This window comes from Morone saxatilis, unplaced genomic scaffold (genome assembly GCF_004916995.1).
Source record: "Morone saxatilis isolate NCDOM2014 unplaced genomic scaffold, NCSU_SB_2.0 Contig18, whole genome shotgun sequence".
NCBI lineage: Eukaryota > Metazoa > Chordata > Actinopteri > Moronidae > Morone > Morone saxatilis.
Window position 1 is genome coordinate 22,218,973 of NW_023339740.1, and position 19,817 is coordinate 22,238,789.

General features: G+C 37.5%; 1 protein-coding gene across 1 annotated transcript; it reads right to left on the reverse strand.

Annotated features, from left to right (window-relative positions):
• Positions 1-2,608: 2,608 nt before the first annotated feature.
• LOC118328165 (immunoglobulin-like and fibronectin type III domain-containing protein 1) lies at positions 2,609-15,246 on the reverse strand. Its single transcript, XM_035661770.1, has 22 exons — positions 15,210-15,246; positions 12,766-12,915; positions 12,536-12,675; positions 12,164-12,263; positions 12,019-12,045; positions 11,597-11,642; positions 11,296-11,491; positions 10,719-10,832; positions 10,459-10,621; positions 10,073-10,345; positions 9,546-9,947; positions 8,286-8,410; positions 7,979-8,120; positions 7,583-7,876; positions 7,193-7,492; positions 6,801-6,977; positions 6,571-6,699; positions 6,099-6,407; positions 5,505-5,590; positions 5,194-5,386; positions 3,838-4,134; positions 2,609-2,982 (listed from the first exon to the last, which is right to left on the reverse strand). Exons 1-22 carry the CDS (start codon positions 15,244-15,246, stop codon positions 2,609-2,611), a joined length of 4,074 nt encoding a protein of 1,357 aa, XP_035517663.1.
• Between the last annotated feature and the right edge of the window lie 4,571 nt (positions 15,247-19,817).

The following is a 19,817-nucleotide window of genomic DNA, read 5'->3' on the forward strand; positions in this document are numbered from 1 at the left end:
ACACACACAGACACACACAGACAGACAGACAGACAGACAGACACACACACACACACACACACACACACACACACACACATTTTCCAGTGAAATACTGTCTACTGAAAGTCTGAGTGATGTAGTGATTTAGACTAATTGCTTTTATTTTTCTATTTTACTATTTAGTTATCAAAGGAGAAAAAGAGAGGGAAAGACTAAAGGTACTCCAATTTTATTACACCTGCAAAAGACTCGGACAGAAATATGTGTGCTTGTATTGACCATGAAAACATTAAGCTACTTGTTGACAAACTGTACCACAAAGGCAGTCTCCTTACCAACAGAATTTCAGAATTGCTAGCAACTACTGCATGTGACATTACCAACAAGAAATGCATGTATCGCACTTGTGCGAAGTGCTGCTACAATGAGATTGAGTTTGAAGGACCTCTGGAGGATACTGTTCTAACATGGCAGCAGTGGTCCAGGGTAGTCACATCTGAAGAAGGCAAAACCTTTGTTAACTTTGCAAAAGTCACACAAAGTGGAAAGTGTGATGATCTGCTGGCTTTGCTTAACAAGAAGCTAGACTGTCTAGCTAAGCACCAATTCAACTGGCTCCACCAGGTCAAAACATTCAGAGAGCTGAAAGAAACACTACGAGAGGATGAAATCTGCATTCATGTAGACTTCTCTGAGAGCTATGGCTGTAAACTCAGCAGTGAAATTCAGGCGTTCCACTTCGGGGGCAGTCGCAAGCAGGTTACAATCCACACAAGAGTGGTGTATGTGTGGCCTTGTCATCCTTTTCCTATGCCACTCTCTCTGCTTCTCCCCGCCATGATGAACGTGCTGTATGGGCTCACATGGAGCCTGTATTAAAGGATGCAATAGGCAAATCTTACACACCCACCACTTTACATATCATAAGTGATGGACCAGTGACCCAATACAGGAACAAGAAAAACGTTTTTCTTCTCAGCACGGTTCCTTTTCTGAGTTGGTTTCAAGGGTTACTTGGAATTTCAGTGAGAAGGCGCATGGGAAAGGAGCTCCTGATGGAGTGGGAGGGGCTGTCAAGCGTACTGCAGACACAGCAGTCCAAAGAGGCACCAACTTGCAGACAGCTGAGGAACTTTACAACTTCCTAAAGGATCAGCCCTCAAGCATCAAGTACTTTTGGATATCCGAGGAAGCCATTGTCAAGTACGATGAATCAGTCCCAACAAATGTCCCAGCCATAAAAGGTACACTGAAAATCCATCAAGTGACCTCTGAAGAGCCAGCTGTGATTCAGTGGAGGGAAATCTCATGCTTCTGTGCAAGACCTGATATCTGCAAGTGCTATGATCCAAGCCTAGCAGATTTCCGTAAACTATCAGAAGATCTCCCTTCAACATCTACCAACTGTCAGCAGGATCTGAAAGGCAAGTTCATTCTGGTCAGATATGAAAGTAAGCCTTTCGTGGGACAGGTCATCCAGGTGGTGGGTGAACAAGTGGAAGTGAGCTGCATGCAACAGCTGGGTGAGAAGAATGTCTTCACCTGGCCCCATTGACCTGACATCCTATTCTATTATGAGTCTGATGTGCTGCACCAAATCTCTGAGCCAGAACCTATGAACTCACGTCATTCAAAAGTCATGACAGACGACTGGAAATAATTCCAAGCACAGACAGCCTGAACATGCAGGTGTTCTGTCACACTGACACAGACTGGACAGGAATAGGACATAACAAAACATTTCAAACCACACACACACAGCCATAATCACCCGATTCTACAACTTTTGACATGTTTTAACACAAATTCATTGCAGTCAGATGTTCTTCTTTTCACAATAGAAAAGTTCATATGATTTTTGGATGTTTGTTTCTTAAATTAATTCATAAAAGAACAGAAGTTCACATGATTTTTGTTGCCATGTTTGTTTCCTAAACTGATTCTTAAATTAACAATAGAAAACACCCAATTCTTGTTGTTGATGTTTTTTCCTCATTGAAAATAATAAAAAGCACAAGTTCAATTGACCTTGTTGACTGTCATGCTTGATTTGTAGTGCCAGTTTCTTCTGTAAAAGCAACATGGTCAGGTGGTGTAACTGGTTTGTGTCAATTGGTGTAACCAGTATTTTTCATAAAAATATTATAATTTACAGGAAAATCCATGGGGAATAAGATGTAATCCTCTATTGCAATGTACTACCATATTTTTTAACAGTTTATACATAATTTGTCAAATGTTATTTAGACAACGCCAAGGGTTTTCAGCATTTTTCCTGGTCTATATTGCAAATACGCACGCAACACAAAAGCGTAACATAGACAATGATTACAGACAAATGGAAAAAAGAAAACCCACCGACATCATGCAACCCAGTATCACGTCAAACCGCAAGTTTAATAGTACACCATATAACATTCCCAAAATGTCCATTAATCTTTGTTGGAGCTTTCTGAAGTTGTTAAGTGATTAAATAGTAGTGCATCACACTAGTGGGAAATTAAATACGTTGTCAATTTACAAGACAATGGGAATCTGTTGGTTCAGCTTCTGTCCAACAGCTGCAGCTCTTCTTCACTCTGTAAAGAAACATATTGATTCTCTCAGATTGTTTCATCTACATACTTTACACATCAGTGTCTTTGCAGAAAAATGTACGATTCTGTTTAATACCTCTGACATTCAGCGTCATTGAGGACTCCGCTGTCCCAAGTTTGTTCTCAATGACGACTTTGTATTCCCCGTTGTCTTTGGGTCCCACCCTTAGGATGAGCATAGAGCAGACTCCACATACATTGGTGATGTGGTAGTTGGTGTTTGTGTTCAGACTGATATTGTTGCGGTACCATGTCACACGCGGAGCCGGATCACCCTTAACTGCGCAGCTCATGTTGCACTCGTAACCCAGTGGAGCTGTACGCCTCTTTAGTGGAACGATAAATGAAGGAGGTGACTGGAAGTCCAAGGATTTTGTCTCTGGCATGTTTACTTTGAACTTTTCTGAAACACAAAGAAATGCACAAAGTTTAGGTTTTTACAGAATTAAAATAGTTTACTAGGTTTGTACTTGTGGCCTTGTAATTGCGATCCTGACATCACGTCAATGCTAGCTGCTGTTTAGAAAATTTAGGAAAAATAACCCAGATAATGATGATGCATTATGGGACATGCAGAATACAGCGTATCTCTGTCTCTATCTGACTCGACCTTTTTTTACTCTCTCTTGTGAGGCTCCCAACTTAGCGCAATACTAAATCAAAACCCTTTAAAAATTTACCAATCTTGTCTTGACAAAAACAAACTGCACGACATACCCACACTGAGGTTGAGGTGAGGTGAGTAAGATTAAGTTGTAAGGTTGTAAGTATTGAAAATGTCACTGTGGCCGTGAACAAAATTTTCTTACTTCTGGAACGGAGCCCAGAAGTTCCGGTTTTACTCCGGCTCTCTATAAACATTGTAGCAATACTGTTGACTGACTAAGTGGTTAGATTCACAAAGATATGTATGTGCACTGGTAAATAAATATATATATACAAGCTTTTTTAATCAGGTAGTCTCAGTGAGAAACAGGGCAGATGGTTACAACAGACATAACCAGGCCAACAAAAGCACATAGCATATGAAGAACATACAGACATAACAACCACATACTGTACAGCATCAGAGACAATCACAATCACAAACATCACTAAATAGGGCAATTAGAGAGAAGAGAGGTAATATACTGGGAGGTTTCACAGGAAAATAAATCTGTACTTCTCAGTCATCAGTGCTAGTATAGGAACCATTTAGTGTAGGGTGAGAATAGTGTGAAAAGTGCAAATTGATTCAGATGTGATTGAAGGCACAAACCTTTATCCTTTTTGGTTTCAAACATAGGGGACTCAGAAGGTGGAGAAAGACCCATATCGTTTTTAGCAAATACCCTGAAGTTATACTCCCGTCCAGGCAAAATGTTGACAACTGTGAACTTATTGTTAAAGAGGTTGTCGGCCACTGTTCTCCAAGTGCGTTTGAAGGAGTCCCGCTTGGATACCAAGTAGTGTAGTCTGTCATCCCTCTTCTCGTCTGGAGAAGAAGTCCAGGACAGAGTCACTGTTCCTGGGATGTTCTGATCCAGCTCCACTGGACCTGGAGGCTTGGGGTCATCTACAACCAGATTTATACAGATTACTGATATTACAGGCTTAGTTTGCTGGGTATGTCTTTAACATTTTGGTTGGAACAATGATGTCTGTATTAGCTCTATCAACCAGTTGCCAAAAATAGTTACTCTTCTAATATAACCACAGAAAAATGCATTTTGCGGCATTGTTGATAAAAGCAAAAACATTGTGTAGGTTAGAGAAGAACGTACTAAACCAAAAAGTGGCACAGATTATCTTTAAGCAATGATAGTAGACTGAAAGCCGCAGCCAACTGCACAAGTTGGTGTAGCAGAGTGAAAGAAAGAGCTGGAAATGTTCAGCTGGGGATTTAAAAAAGCCTGAGAACAATGGAGTGCTGAGTATATCCAGAATATATGAATATACAATTTGAATTTGGTTTAGTAAGTTCTGTTTCAAGCATAAAACAGAGGATATCTAATGGGTGATGGGGAGGTCTCACAGTTTTTACAGCTCACAGACTTGTATGCTCAACCATACCAGTCAACATATCACCAAGGTTTGTTTGAAATATAAAAGTACAAGATAAAGATTCAATATTATGTGGGAACGATCATTTTTGCATTACAAATTGAATTTTCACAAAAAAACAATCATGTTGTGATGTGAATTTTTTGCCGGTCTGTACCAAACCAACATGTTTTCTTAAATCTGGAGAACAACATTTGTAGACCAGGGCACCTCTACTGCACTACAGTACTTCATTATAATGCTGTTTTGTCACACATTTTACCTTTATCAAGCAGCTCTTGCGATTTGTATATTTCATATGGCCATATTGCGATTTCAATAATATTTCGATTCATTGTGCAGCCCTACTTGTCATATACTGTATCCAGCTCAGTTTCTATTTGCCAAATGTTTATATAGTTTACAGTTTGATTAACTGGGTCTAGTGTTTAGTGTGCTGAATAGCTGGGAGCAGCTAATGAGGCCAGCAAAGAGAATGCATTCAGTCTCTGTAACTGAACTATGAGTTATATGTTTTTATATACCAGGCCATGAACAGTAGTAGTTCAGGGCCGTGTGCACAGAGATTTACCTGTAACCCTGATTTCAATATTGAAGCTCTCCTGGCCGACAATGTTCTTGACAGTAATGGTGTAGATCCCAGTGTCAGAGCGTTCAGATGTAGGGATTAACAGTTGAGAACCTTTATCAGAGTTGGTAATTGTTACATGTTTGGGCACCAGAACACCATCTTTTAGCCAAGAGATTTCTGGCAGAGGGCAGGCCTGTAGGCGATAAAAAAAAATATCAGATTAGTTTGTTGACTGAAGAGCTTGAAGGCTCACACAATAAAAATACTTTCTCCAATGGACCCCATTAGTAAGAAAACGTCAGGCACAGTACCTCAAAGTTGATGTTCAGACGGACCGTGTTTCCAGATTTTACCACCACAAAGGTCTTCATGTTGCGATCTTTAAACTTTGGCTTTACTGTGAGGGTGAAATGTAGAATAAAATGTTCAGGTTCTTACAATTTAGCAAACTGTCATTCCTCTTAAAATCATATTTTCATTCTTTGCATTTTTGAATTATAAATACTATCTAATCTATTATATATTATTATATATATAATCTAATGATAATATCTATTGTATAGATTATTAAGAAATGTAAAGCCTTTGTCTGAGTTCTTGTTAAAATTTCTATTCCTGTGGACATGGATAGTAATGTTTTAAGGAAATATTCAGTATTCAGGTGAAGACATTGATCACTCCAGTATCTTTATGAATCCAGATGCATTTCAGATTCTTTGTTTGTTTTAATCCATAGTTCTCTGGGTACGCCAGCTTTTCAAAATCCCATTGTGTATGCAGTGATGTATTATGGAAAAAAAACTAAATATTTGCTTTGACTTCATGTGAATACTGAATATAACATTTAATTAATCATTAAACTTTACAAAACTGATGTTCTTGATATGAATTTCAAATGTTCTCACCAGGAGGAGGCATGGCAATGATGTAATTGTCAAAGCCCTGAGGTTCTCCATCACCTCCATAATTGGTGGCAATTACTCTCACCCAGTATGTGGCCATTGCCTTTAAGCCAAGCACGGTGTAGGAAGTTAAAGTAATTGGGATGGCATTACAGCGGGTCCATTCAAGGCTTTCTATTGGTCTGATCTCCACATAGTACCCCAGGGCTTCATCCTCTATCCCCTTCATTTCTTTAGGTTTAGTCCAAGCCAGTGAAAATGTGGTGTAATTGGAGGATGTTAACTTCAGGCCTGTGACTTTGCCTGGGGGTTCTGAAATTACAATAATGAGAGGTTATTGGCTGAGCATTGCTGTGCTTTTATATTACACATATAACTATATACAGCATTATATTTAATACATTAACTTGCAGGATTACATAATCTTCAGTGATGACAACTAGGAGAATATAAGAATTCAGTGTTACTGGCTTACTCATTGGATCTCTTGCGATTACTGTGTCACATGGAATACTAGGATCTCCAGCACCAGATAGGTTGATTGCAGACACCCTGAATTCATATGCTGCCCCTTCAAAAACATCTTTCACTGCATACTTTGTATCTGTGGAAAAGGGAAGAAATGGTTATCATATCATTATAAATGTTCACAGCACTGTAGCCAATCATGATATATTCCTGCAGCTTGTTTTATGAGTTGGATACCTGCAATAGGCCCTCCTTGGTTAACAAGGCTCCAGTAATTAGTGCCTTTCTTGTTCTTTTCCAAGTTGTATCCCACTATTTTGGTTCCTCCAGTATCACATGGAGGAGCCCATGTCAAATTGATGCAGTCTTTAAATGCACTGACTACTTTAGGTGCTGTTGGGGGTCCAGGATAACCTGTGGGGGAAACATTAGACATTCTGTCTATTCTTTGATATTGTTTTACTGTTCTTTTATTACTTCTTCTATGAGTTCATACACGTCCGCAACTATGAAGATATTTTTAATCATTTGTTTAATTGTTTCACCCTATAGTTATTTTATCATAAGTTTTCATTAAACAGCAGCAAATTGTACCACAAAGCTTAAATTAGGCTAAGCTAAAGACTTACGTAATACACCAGCTGATATGTCCTCTGTCTGCAGGTAATCACTAATGCCTTCAGCATTCTTGGCTCTGATCCGGTAGCAGTATCTCCTTCCAGGGTCCACATCTGAATCTTTGTAACTCGGGTTGTTGCCAGGGATCTCACCGAGATTTGACCATTTATTGCGGCCTACTTGTTGGCGTTCCACAATGTAATTTGTGACCGGGCATCCACCACTATCTTTTGGTGGTTTCCATTTGAACTCAACAGATGTTACAGCACTTTCCATAATGTCCACAGGTCCTTGTGGCGGTGTGGGTTTGTCTGTTGACGAAATTAAAATAAATAAACTTACAGAGAAATGCATTCATCTCCTTACAGTACAATGTGTCTCTCTCTCTATTGTCAACTCACCCAGTACAATAAGTTTGGAAATTGCCTCTGTAGTACCAAATTCATTTTTTATTTTGATTTTGACCTCTCCACTATCTTTCCTTTGGCACTTAGTAAGCCGTAGTCTGCTTTCAGTAGCTGATGTTTCAATCTTCACATTGAGGCCGGGCAAAAGCTCGTCATCATCCTTGTACCACTGTATATTCATTGGTGCCCCACCTGAGAAAGGCAGCTTCCATTCAGCATTTTCACCTGCCTTTATAATGACTGGCTTTGTGAATTTTCCTAGTGCGTCAGCATCGATTTTTGGTGGGTCTTCAAGGTTGGAGAAAAAAACAGTCAAAAACCTAAACCCTTTGCAACCATGGGAAAATTCATCAGTTGACAAAAAAACATTTTATTCATTTTTATTCTGACCTTGAATATTAAGAGTTGCTTCTGATTTACGGCCTTCAGCTTCAAAGCGGTACACAGCTCCATCATCTTTTTTACAGCAATCAATTATCAACCTGTGACAGGCTCCATCTTTGATAATTGTTACCCCGTCCTCACTGGTTAACTTGTCAGATAAAAAGATTCAATATTCATAGTGCAAATATTTTGATAGATTGTACTATATATTATTTTTGACTAAACTGGGCCTTTGTGGTTTTATAAGCTAGGAAACTGTGATGCATGGCGGTAGTCCTATATACTTGTAATTCTCCTGGAATAGTTGACTTACCAGCTTCCCATTTTTATACCAACATCCCACAGAGGTCTCACTGCTTAGTTTGCAAGACAGCTCTGCCCGTTCACCAACATTAGCAAGAGTATCTGACAGCCCACTTACAAACTGAACACCACGATCTGCAACAGTAAGAACAAAGTGAAAAATTATAAATAATCAAAATGACTGCATTGTATTTAGTTCTTAGTTGTAGAAATTATACCTTGTTGCAGTTAGTATGCAGTGAAAAGTAGCATAAAAAACTAGTATATTATTTGCTAAAGTGAAGATAGGTGCAATGGGAATTTCAGTTAGACCCTACAAACTTCACAGAAATCTTTAAATGACAGCAATACCAAAAAGATGAGTATGTTGTGTGTCTCCAACCAGTTATTGTACCATTTTGGTGTTCAATTCCATATAAATAAATAGTGCAAAGCAAACAAAGGTGCAGAAAGCAGATGAGCATGCGGTTTTCCATTTTTAGGCATAAGCAGACCAAGGATATCATTGACATCTCTGTGGCTGCTACCATAGTTTGTTTTCCTGTTTACAATATGTCTCTCTCTAGTGGTCAAGATGCAGAACTGCATGGGCTCTTTCATGAAGTATATCATTAAACTCCTTTTATAATCATTCAGTTGGCCAGTTTTTGCCCTAAATATAAATAATCATTTTACAAAGACCATACAAGTCTTTATGAATTATTATTTTATTTATTTTATTATTAATGAAAAATTAGTCTGAAATTATTTTGATTCAAATCCATAATTTAAATGCTCATGTTTGACTACTGGTTTCTGATGTTTGGCCCAAAATCGTCAGACTTATTTTAAGCATAGAAATGTAACCACTTTTTAGTCATCAGGATTTAAGAGGTTTCTTAGAATCCTAGAATTTTTCATCAGGTGGCTATTTGTAACCGACTTTGTACACAGATCTGACCTGTGCTGACTCCACAAAGAACAGTGGAGTGCATACTTTACTTTTTTTTTCCTGTACTCACTTTGTTTTCTGGAGTAGAAAACTTCCTAGTGTAACTGTGTCTCATATTTTACTGTAGGTACGGACCAATTTTATTTCTAGTGCAATAGCTAGGAGTAAATCTGAGACACCTGGCAAATATGGGCCCAGATAGCAAGGCTGCCTATATACATTATGCAGTAGCAGAGGCACATTATGAGAACTGGAACTAAAACTGTGCCATTACTGTATGTCATTGTCTGTGCAATGCAGTGACACATTATTCACTATTCAGACACGCAAGGATTTTACCAGTAACAGTGTCAGGAACCAAAGGGCCAGTTCGCTGTCGCTTCTTTTTCTTATCATCTGCATCATTTCCGTCATCTCCATCTGTCAGGAGGTTCTTATTCTTGCCATCTCCATCATCGTCATCTCCATCAGTCTTGCGACCAGACCCATCACCAGACCCATCACCAGACCCATCACCAGACCCATCACCAGAACCATTACCAGAACCATCACCAGAACCATCTCTTCCATCTCCTCCATCCCCTGCACCTGCTGCGTCCTTTTCAGCCTGTGCTCGTCTAGCTGCGTCCATGTCGTCTTTCTGTTTTTGAAGCTTGGCCTGCTGTTCCAAAGCTAGTTTGATCAGGTCATCTTGATCCCCAGACTGGGTGCCTCTACGGCCTTTACCACCATTTGGATCAACTGGATTACAGTGAACACATACACGTAGGGAGAATAAATCAAGGAGTGTTTTTTATCACACTAACAACAAACTGATATGTTTTTATTAGTGTATCAATATGAAAAGAAATGAAAAGATTTCCCACCTTCCACTGTGAGAGAGGCACTGCTGGAAGCTATGCCAGCAATGGCATAATATGCTCCTTTATCTACCATTTCACAGCCTTTAACTCTCAATGTGTGAATTAGTTTGTCCTCTGAGACAGTGATCTCATATTTGTCCCCATGTTCAAGTGATGAGTCCTGTTTTGACCAGGTAATTCGGTTGAGGGGTGTTGACAACACACACTGAAAGGTGGCATCCTCATTTTCAAAAGCCTTCACATCTTTAATCTTGGCTATGAACTCCACAGCAGGCACTGAGAGATGAGGAAGGGTGGATGTGGATTAACTGGTGGATTAACTGAGTGACTTTACATTCCTAAATGCGCCTTGAATTCTCTCCCTAACAAATGCAATTGTTACACCTTACCTTGAAAGTCAGTTGTAAGGACATTTGCATCTTCAACATCAACCTGGTAAAATCCAGCATCTTCTGGCTGAGGATCTTTGATGCTGAAAACATACTTTGTCCCTGTTTTCTTAAGGCTATGCTTTGAATTTTCATCGTCACTATATGGAACCATTTTCCCATCCTTGTTAGAGAAACGCAGTGAGATTAGTCTTTTTCTGATTTCTCATTTAAACAGTGATTGCTTTGAAATTGTTAATGTTGAATACACATTAACTCACCTTGAATAGGTTAATTGCACTGTTGGGATCCCACATTGCCATGTCCATGCTAAATTCAGCTCTCCCACTGGGTGTTACTTCTATTTGTTTCACATTGTCCAGTTTCTCTACAACCTACAAAAGAAAGATAAAAAGTAATTTGTATTTATTTGTAGTTTTCTCTGAAAGAAAAGAACTTTACTGCTGAAAATATGACATATTGAACCAAGTGTCCTTGGACAGAGCATGGATGTTTACTTGTTAAGATGCACTAGGTCAGTTTAGCCTCAGGCAAAACTAGCCTCCATATATAAGAAGGAAAACTTGTAATAACAATAAAAAAAAATAATGAGACATGCTTTTTGAGAGTAATTTAACATTTCAAGAAAGGAGTGAAACACAACTTTACATACTGGTGTTGAGTCACTCTTTAAAGTCAGCCAAAAACAAGCAAGCTCTTGCAGATATTTGTGCCACCAAGTTTTCTGTTACAGCTTTAAAATGCTTTAAGGTCAGTTTTCAAAATTTTTACGTTCAAAATACATGATGCACTATTCCAGAAATGTGCAGTTGTTACAAACTGCATACAGCACAGTACCTTTGCCTGCTCATCTTGCCTTTCCTTTTTCATCTGGCTGAGTCTCTTCAGCATCCAGCGGAAGTCAGTAACACCAAAGTCAAAACAAATTTTTTCATAGTCCTTCTTTGGTGCACAAATAAGCAGTTCCCAGAGCTTAGGATCAATTTCTCCTTCTTTTTTTGGTGGGAGTTGTTTTTTTCTGGTGACAACAACACTGAAAAGAGTAAAAAAGTTAATTGTTTTGGGGGGGGGNNTATATATATATATTAATACATATATAGAAAAACTTTGACTATGACTGACTATGACTGGAGCTTACGTTTTCTTAAGCATTGATCTGAAATCCTGTGGAGCTTGTGCATTTGCTGAAAGAAAATTAGATGTAAATTGGAAGAAAATTCATGAGATACTTTTCCTTAATGCCACATAATTCTATTATTATATTAGTTTAAACTCTACGCATGGCTCTATCCAGACCTTAAACTGAAGAAACAAACAAACAAAACATGCTGGATCAAATTGATTTGTATCAATAATTCTTTGAAACCATCAGGTCTTGCTTGGAGGCTTTTAAATTACAGCACAGGTCTCAATATTTCATTACGATGTTTAACACACATTGTTGTTCCAAATTTGCCATAGTTCACATTAAAGAAACAAATCATAAATCTCTATAATCCTAAAAAATAAATGTATGGATCGATGGATGATACACTTAAGCTCCTGTGGTATATTTCATACCTTCCTGGCCTTTCTTCTTTAAGCCAACTGGAAAAAAGCATGAAAACAATAGCAAAACAACAAATGAATAGTCAAACCTACACTATGTTATACTATATATTTTATTATTTCACAACATATTGCATGGTATTAATCAATCTTTTACCTCCAATAACATTGAGAGTTGCAGTGCAGACAGCCTGTCCATACTCATTGGTGGCAAAGCATTTGTAGGTGTCAGCTTGATCTGGTTTTACGCCGTGTACCTGATGAAGCAATATTGTAATAGTTAGATTGGATCTTTAGTGCTGAATATTATGTCTCCCATTGATGTGAAGAATGAGCTTTTCTAACTGAGTTCTTGGAAATACTTCAAGAACAAATCAAAGTACGTATGTAGCTCATACTTCTTTTATTATAATTAAAATATACATTTAACATTTAATACAGATCAGGAAGTTAAATGGTTTGTGATCTATTGCTATTATCTGCTTTACAAGAAATTAGGGATTTTATTTTCATAACACTGTTTTCTCACCTCAAGAATGTGCTCCTGAGCTCTTTCCTCAAATCTTGTTTTGTACTTTTCTGGGTCATCAACCTGGCCCTTATTACGCCCCCATGTCACAGTTGGTAGTGGCTCTCCACTAACCATAGCTTTGAAAAAAGCTTTTTTACCTGGAAAATGAAAATAAACAGCGATACAGTTTGTAGATAGTGTTCGATAGTGTTATTGTAATCACAGTTTTACGTTGTGTGTTTATTTACCCTCTTGAACAGTCGTAGCCATTGGCTTCCGGGTAAAGTCAGGTGTTGACTTTCCTGCTGGGAGTTGCTCCACATACTGAGTAATCATAACCCCAGGAACTCTGGACCTTTTCTTGATAGCCACTGTTAATCCAGGAAATAATAGTACAACTTAACACAATCACAGACAAAAAAAAACAGAAAACACAATTGTTACAAATGCTGTGTGTGTCTGGGATTGGGAGCTAAGCTGCATACATTTTCTTGCCAGATATCGTAAAAAATATCACAACATTTAATCATCCAGTTTTGAAGCATTCAAAACATTAATAGTTTCTTTAACATCCATTATATCTGAGATTTATTAACACCTTCACCAGGGTGTTTTCTTTTGGTTTCAGTTACGCAATTATTCCACAAGAGGTCAGTATTTCCTTTCTCTTTGTCAACCATGACAGCTGCTACAAGATGGCAAGACAAGCATAAACCCCCCTAAAAACCAATTAAATTAATGAATAGATTTGAATAAAAATTGTAATGAATTTGAAGTACAAATAAGCAGATTTAGTTTTTCTATTATATAAATAATTATTTTAGTCACACCTTGCAATTCATGGTTACAAAGGGTGCTTCTCTGAGGCTTATTGAGGAAGACTGTTTAAGGCGCCACAATGTTAAAAAGCACTATCACACTTTTTTTTTGTGCCTTTTTCCTCTCTAGGAGCTCGGCTGTAGGATGACTCCGTATGCACCGCAAAGTTCATCCAACAGCTGGTGAAATCACAAACTCCAACTGTTACCCTACTCCTTTTTCAGCATCATACCTCGTAATGACTCACAGCCGCTTCATTCACCCTAGGGCTTGAACTTTTACTGCTGCATAGTATAGATAGGGCCAAATGGCTAATCACGTGCAACTGTGTGCAGAATCAAATGTGTCCCACAATTATTGTAGTAAAATCCGATCTTAAGCCATATGGAACTATTGTAGTCTTGGGATCCATTAAATTGTGCCAGAGTTAACTATGCAGATACCATACCAAAACTTAAATCACATTCAGCCTCAAAGATTCAGTTTTAATATGCAACATATTTCATTTTTGTTCAGTTTGGAATGTGATAACGGCATTTCAGTGAAGTAATTCTGCTTTTTGTGTCTTTATCCTGCAGTTGAGCAGTTGAGGGATTTAACACCTTTTGAGTCCAGTCTGTGTATCCATTATCAATTTTCAAATCTAAATATTGTACTAGTAATATCACCAACTTGTTTGATGTCCTAGAGTAAACACACATTTTGCAAGGTGAAATATATTCAGCTAGCAAACCTCTACTCCCCCATGTTTTACCTTTACCTCACTGTCATGTACTGTAAATGCACAAAATCACATGGAAACACATGGAAAAAGGCCGGTGATAATGCTTACAAAACTATCAATGGCATAACATGAATTAAATTACTAATACAATAAAAGAATTCAGCTATAAAATTAATTTCAAAGTGAAACCGGATCCTCTCTGAGATAAATAATTTCCACTGACAGTGGTGTAAACTCAAGAGTAGGCTGTTATATCACTACTTCAAATGTGAGTTACTTTTAGATTACCAATTCTTCATCACTTTCCCACAGCAGCCCTATTCCAGTTAGAGGGCATATATTGAATATTCATCAAACCGTCATCTCTCAAGGGGTTGGTTTACGCTCTTATATCAACTGAACGCAGACAGGGTTCTTGTAACCTTGTTCCTCAAGCATTGATTCACACATAATCCAAGTCTGGTAGGACACAGTCAGTCGTTTGCTTCTGCATACCAATCACTCCCAGAAGAACTGTTAGTTTTGGACACCAGTACACTTCAGGATACCTTCACTAAGAATTTGTTGGCTGTATAAAGCTGATATCCCTTTTATAAAGCACTCTGAGCCACCAACACTAGGCCTGTTGAAGGGGGGTGAATGGTTTCAGACTTTCTTGGAGGTTGAAAAAAATGAAATTGGTACACTTCTTGTCCTCAATTTCAAGTAAAAAAGAAAGAAGTGGTATTTCAGACGTCAAATGAAGTTGAAATGTTTTGAAGGGGTTTTCTTAAGCAAGGTAGTTGCTTAGTTTCTTCTTTTTTTCTTCCATTTTTCTTCTGCAATCTGCAATCTGCAAATATTTTATCCACCTTTGGGTGTACTTTTTGTTGGTAGATATAAATAAAAAAAAATGTTAAAGCATTTAAGACTTTTGAAAATCAAAGAAAATTCATATATGTGTGTGGGTGTGTGTATATGTGTATATGTGTACATATGTATATACATTTGTCAAAGGTTTTGTCTGATTTATGCAACTGCTGGTAAGGTTTATTTTAAATTTGTGTAAATTGCAGTTAATACAACATGGTAATTTATCAGCAACCACTCCATATTTCCATGTATGACAAACAAAACACACACACAGAAAGTCATATTTTCCAAACTTACCTAAGGCTTTTGGGTCTTGGTTTGTTCCTGAACTCATTGCAGCGTTGTCAATTGTTTGTCAACTCAGACTTTTGCGCCTGAAACAAAGAAAAGCAGCCACAGTTGTGTGCAGTTTCTTAGGATTCATAATGTTCTTCACTATTCACAACCAAGCATATATGTTCGTTGTTTAGATTTGTTCATGGTTTACAAATCTAGCATTGAACAGTAAGGGGGAAAAACTCCAGATTTGTGAGGTTTACACAATACAGTCCAGAAGTTATAGTGTAAATTTGTCAACCACATACTCTCAAATGATAGGTCTTTCATATAATGTTTGTAACTTCCTTTACTTATGTTGTTTTACATGGTCAACCACATAATTGGAGGGCAGTATGGGAAAACCAACTAGATTTTGTTAATTTGCAGTTATTGGTACATGCAGTATATTTAAACCATCACTAACCCAAATGTCCATGTACAAAAACATTTTTTAAACGTTAAAGACAATTGATGAAGGAATCATGTAATCTTTTAGCGAATATATTTGGCGATTTTTATATCACCCTACAGGAGCAGTGTTTCTAAACATTTAGGTCATAACCCTCAAGGATCTTTTATGATTAGATTAGATTAGATTTTATGATTACTGTAAAGCAATTTAAGGAAAACAGGAAGACAGAAAACTACACAAAATAATGAGATAACACAGAAAAACTAAATAAAATAAAACAATAAAAACAATAATGGGCATAATTTATAAAAAAAATAATTAATTGAATTGGAGTTTTTTGTATTAATCTGCATAATATTTATATAATATATAGTTAACCTATTAATTGTTCAGTTCACAAAATGCCAGAAAATGGCAAAAATGCCCATCAAAATTTCCCAAAACTCAACCCTGTAACTAACTATAACTAGCCCTAATATAGTTATTTTCAGATAATTCATTTTGAGCTCCCTCCACCGTCTCAAGTACACACAAAGTCATATGACTCAACTTCATGGCTCCGTTCTGTAACTGCTTGGGTCATGAGAAACTGGGAGACCTACACATGGGGTCGTCGGGCAAAAAAGGTTGAGAAACTCAACCTTGGAGGTTCTCCTCATGTATCATCTATGTTACCATATGACATCAGCCTGTCAAAGTGGGGATGCCTTGAGTCCTGCGTGACTCGTGCAGACATTTGGAGACATGCTGGGACACTGTAAAAGGGGAATGTGAAATCCCACCTAGAGGCTGACTCTGCCCAACTGCCTGTGGAGTCAAGTGACTGTGCCAGTAATTTAACTGCTCAGGATCCAAACATAGACAAGAGCAGAATGTCTTCGAATCAAACTGTTAAGCTGATGCACATATCTGTAAATCTTCTTTATGCCACTAACTCTTAAGAATTATGTTTTGAACCGTGATTCTTGTTAGGTGTCTAGTTGTTAACTACCAGCAAAAGACGGAAAGTAAACTTTAATCTCAAACTACCTATCCTGAGCAATTGTGTAGATTTGTTTTGTGTTGGAAGATGAAAAAGCACCTATACTTGATTTACTCATTTGAAAAACACAACCTCCCCAAAGAGTGATTAGGCAGTAAACAGGAGATGACTGTGACCTACTTTGAATGTGGCTCACAAGACCTTTAAGTCCAGTACAAGTAGATGGTAATGACCAAAGTGTTAGTGTAGGGTATTTTTAATCTTTAAAGTAAAGTAAAGTCGGTTGAGTAATTTTTTTTGGTATTTTCAGTTCTGAGGGGATTTTAATTAGAACAAAAAGGGCTGTATATCAAGATCATGGCCATACTGCTTCTTTACACGGCCCTTTAACTTTAGGGACCATAAGAGGAACCCCGAAAAATGTGAAAAAGCATATCTGACCTTGAACACCTACAACGCAGCAGAAAAAGGTATTATAATAGCTTTGATGTGTCACACAGTGCAAACTGATTGTAGTCTCATGCTCAATCCTTTGTTCGTCATGGGAAGTCAGTTGGGAAGGTCACATTTCCTCAAATATATGGCCACACAGTTTTGAGAACTTCAGCAGCAGTGTTACAAAATGATCTCAAGATGTCCACTTATTTTTTTCAATTTTAACATCACAATTCTTAAGACTTTACTGCATTAACATTAATATGAAAAAGAAAGAAGTAAAGTTTTATGGTTAAGATATTATTATAGACAGTGCTCCTGTTTGTGTGGTGTTTGTTACGGGCCAGGTTAGTGAGGCTATGCTAACAAGCTAGGCACTAACATTTTTACACAGCTATATAAAATAGCAGCATGTCCGCAGGTCATAAAATGTTAAAAAGAAAAATAGTCTGTTAAAAAAGTATGTTTTTCTTTCCTTTTTGTCAAGGTCTGTAGGTTTCTGCATTGAATCAAATGCTTTGATGGCCTATAAACCCAACCTAATTTTTATCTGTGGTAAACAAAGCCTAGTACTTATCTTTTTAAGATGAGTGGAAAAAGTGGGTAGCTTTATAAATGTAATCACCTATAGTGCTGTTTGTCTTAAAATAAGTCAAACATTTATGGATCTGAAAAATGTATTGGAGTTAGTCTGTACTGTTCCTCAGTCCTGAAGCCTTTCCGTTGTCCCATAATAAAACAATCGTACAGTTGCCTCTATACCACTTGACTGAAACCATCCCACATGACGGTTTTGATCTCACCATATGAAATGTTGTTGCTTTTGGTCAGTAGATTAATTTCGGTGAAGATTACTGACACGAGAAAATTCCCATAAAAACAAAAATCAGACTTACTCTTAAGTTTTCCACGACTACGTTCAGCTATCCGTCCTCAGCTCGTTCTCTATCTTCTCACTATCCGATATTTCAAACGTGACACCCCTTTTTGTTCGGTGATAAAAGTTTGGAGCGCAAGGAAACCCATACATGGATGAAATGTAGTTGCTAAAAACCCATATTACAGCTGTGGTAAAGGGTGGAGGTTCCTCTTACCCATCCCTATGAAAGCGATCACTTTGCAGCTGGCACTGGAAATACATTATGACTGTTCATTCAATATGGTATTGGACATATCCAGTCAACAGTTTTCCACCATTACTGTTGACAATATAAAAACAGCAGGCACATTCTATATTAATATCAAGATTCACACTCTCATATTTAAACTCTGACGAATTTGAGCATATTTCATTATATTTTATTAACAATTGATATTACTGTACTATATTTTGATGGCTGAGACTTTATGATTAATGGATCTACAATAGCCCTGTACAGTAAGAGTCAAAGCATCTAACCCAAAGCTTTTCGACTGGCAGATTCACAAGGTCTCCAGTAATATGATCACTGTACTATGGACTTTATTGGCCAATAAACATTAACATGAGACATTTTATTTGGTAAAATAATCTCTGGTTAAAATGAATTAACCTCCATAAGTATCAACGGAAATTCTCACAGCATGTCTGTGGTATTCTATGAGTCACCCTGGCTGGTGTGGTGGCATAAAAAGATGGTTGCTCATTGTGTGGTGATGTGTTGGACTCATTGCACTGAGCATGTTTTGGGTTCACTTTGTCAGAGGTTAAACAAGTGTGACTTATCCAGACAGTTTTAATAGTCACCCCGAACTCATAAAAGAGTGTGACATAACTGCAAGAAAAGCCTGAAGACACGAATGGAGAGTAAACACAAATATCACCTCTGATCTGGTAGAGGAAATTAGGTAAGCACTCTTGCATAAAGCAAGTACATTAACGACTGCGCTAAATATTATGGGAAAAGCAATGCTGCATTATTACACTCTTATCAGTGAGTATAATGCAATCAGATAAAATTGGTCTCTTGGCAGTAAGTGTTTAGTCAACAGGTTATATTCAGCAGAGATGAATGTGTTACAGATGTCAGAGTAGAGTACGGACTTGATTTGTGTTCAGTAAAATATAATATGTAATGTGAGTTTTTCTTTCAGATCTATACATATGAGTAGTTAAATATAGTTTTCTTACTGAAAGCTCTTCCTTTAATGGTTATTTGACTGTAGATATAAGAAGGACTAATTTAAGTTTTGTAGCCGAGGATCTTCTTTACTAGTTTACTGAGCAGCTCAGTTGAGCAATGAAAATGTGCACTTGGCTTAATGTAGTACTGCACTGTACATGGTGTCGTGAGCTTAGATGTTGGAGCTGTGTGCTACTGGAAATGCGCTGAAAACACCTATTGCTTTAACGATGGCCACTTATTCGAGTCGGAGGTTAGTGAAGAAAATGTTTTATAGTTATAGATAAGGCAAAATTCCTTGACAAAACAACACCATAAAGAACCTTACACCAGTTGTCAGTTGTTGTCACCAGTTGATTTTATTGCAGTTGTTTGTCAGAAATTGTCAAAATTTGTCAGATGTCTTTGTGCTATAGTTTGTCACTTCACTCGTGCTGCATAGTTATTATTTCTGATGACAGGGTAACAATTGTAAATCAATTTCAAATAAATTAAATAAGTTAGTATTAAGATCACTTTAGATGGTTTTTACCAGCACTTTACATAACAGTATTGTATGCTGTCAATGGAGTTTATGCTGTAAAACAAAACATTCCACTTCCTTTTTTTCCAGAATATCTCAGTAAAAGGAAAAGCTGCATGGCCTTCATGTTATT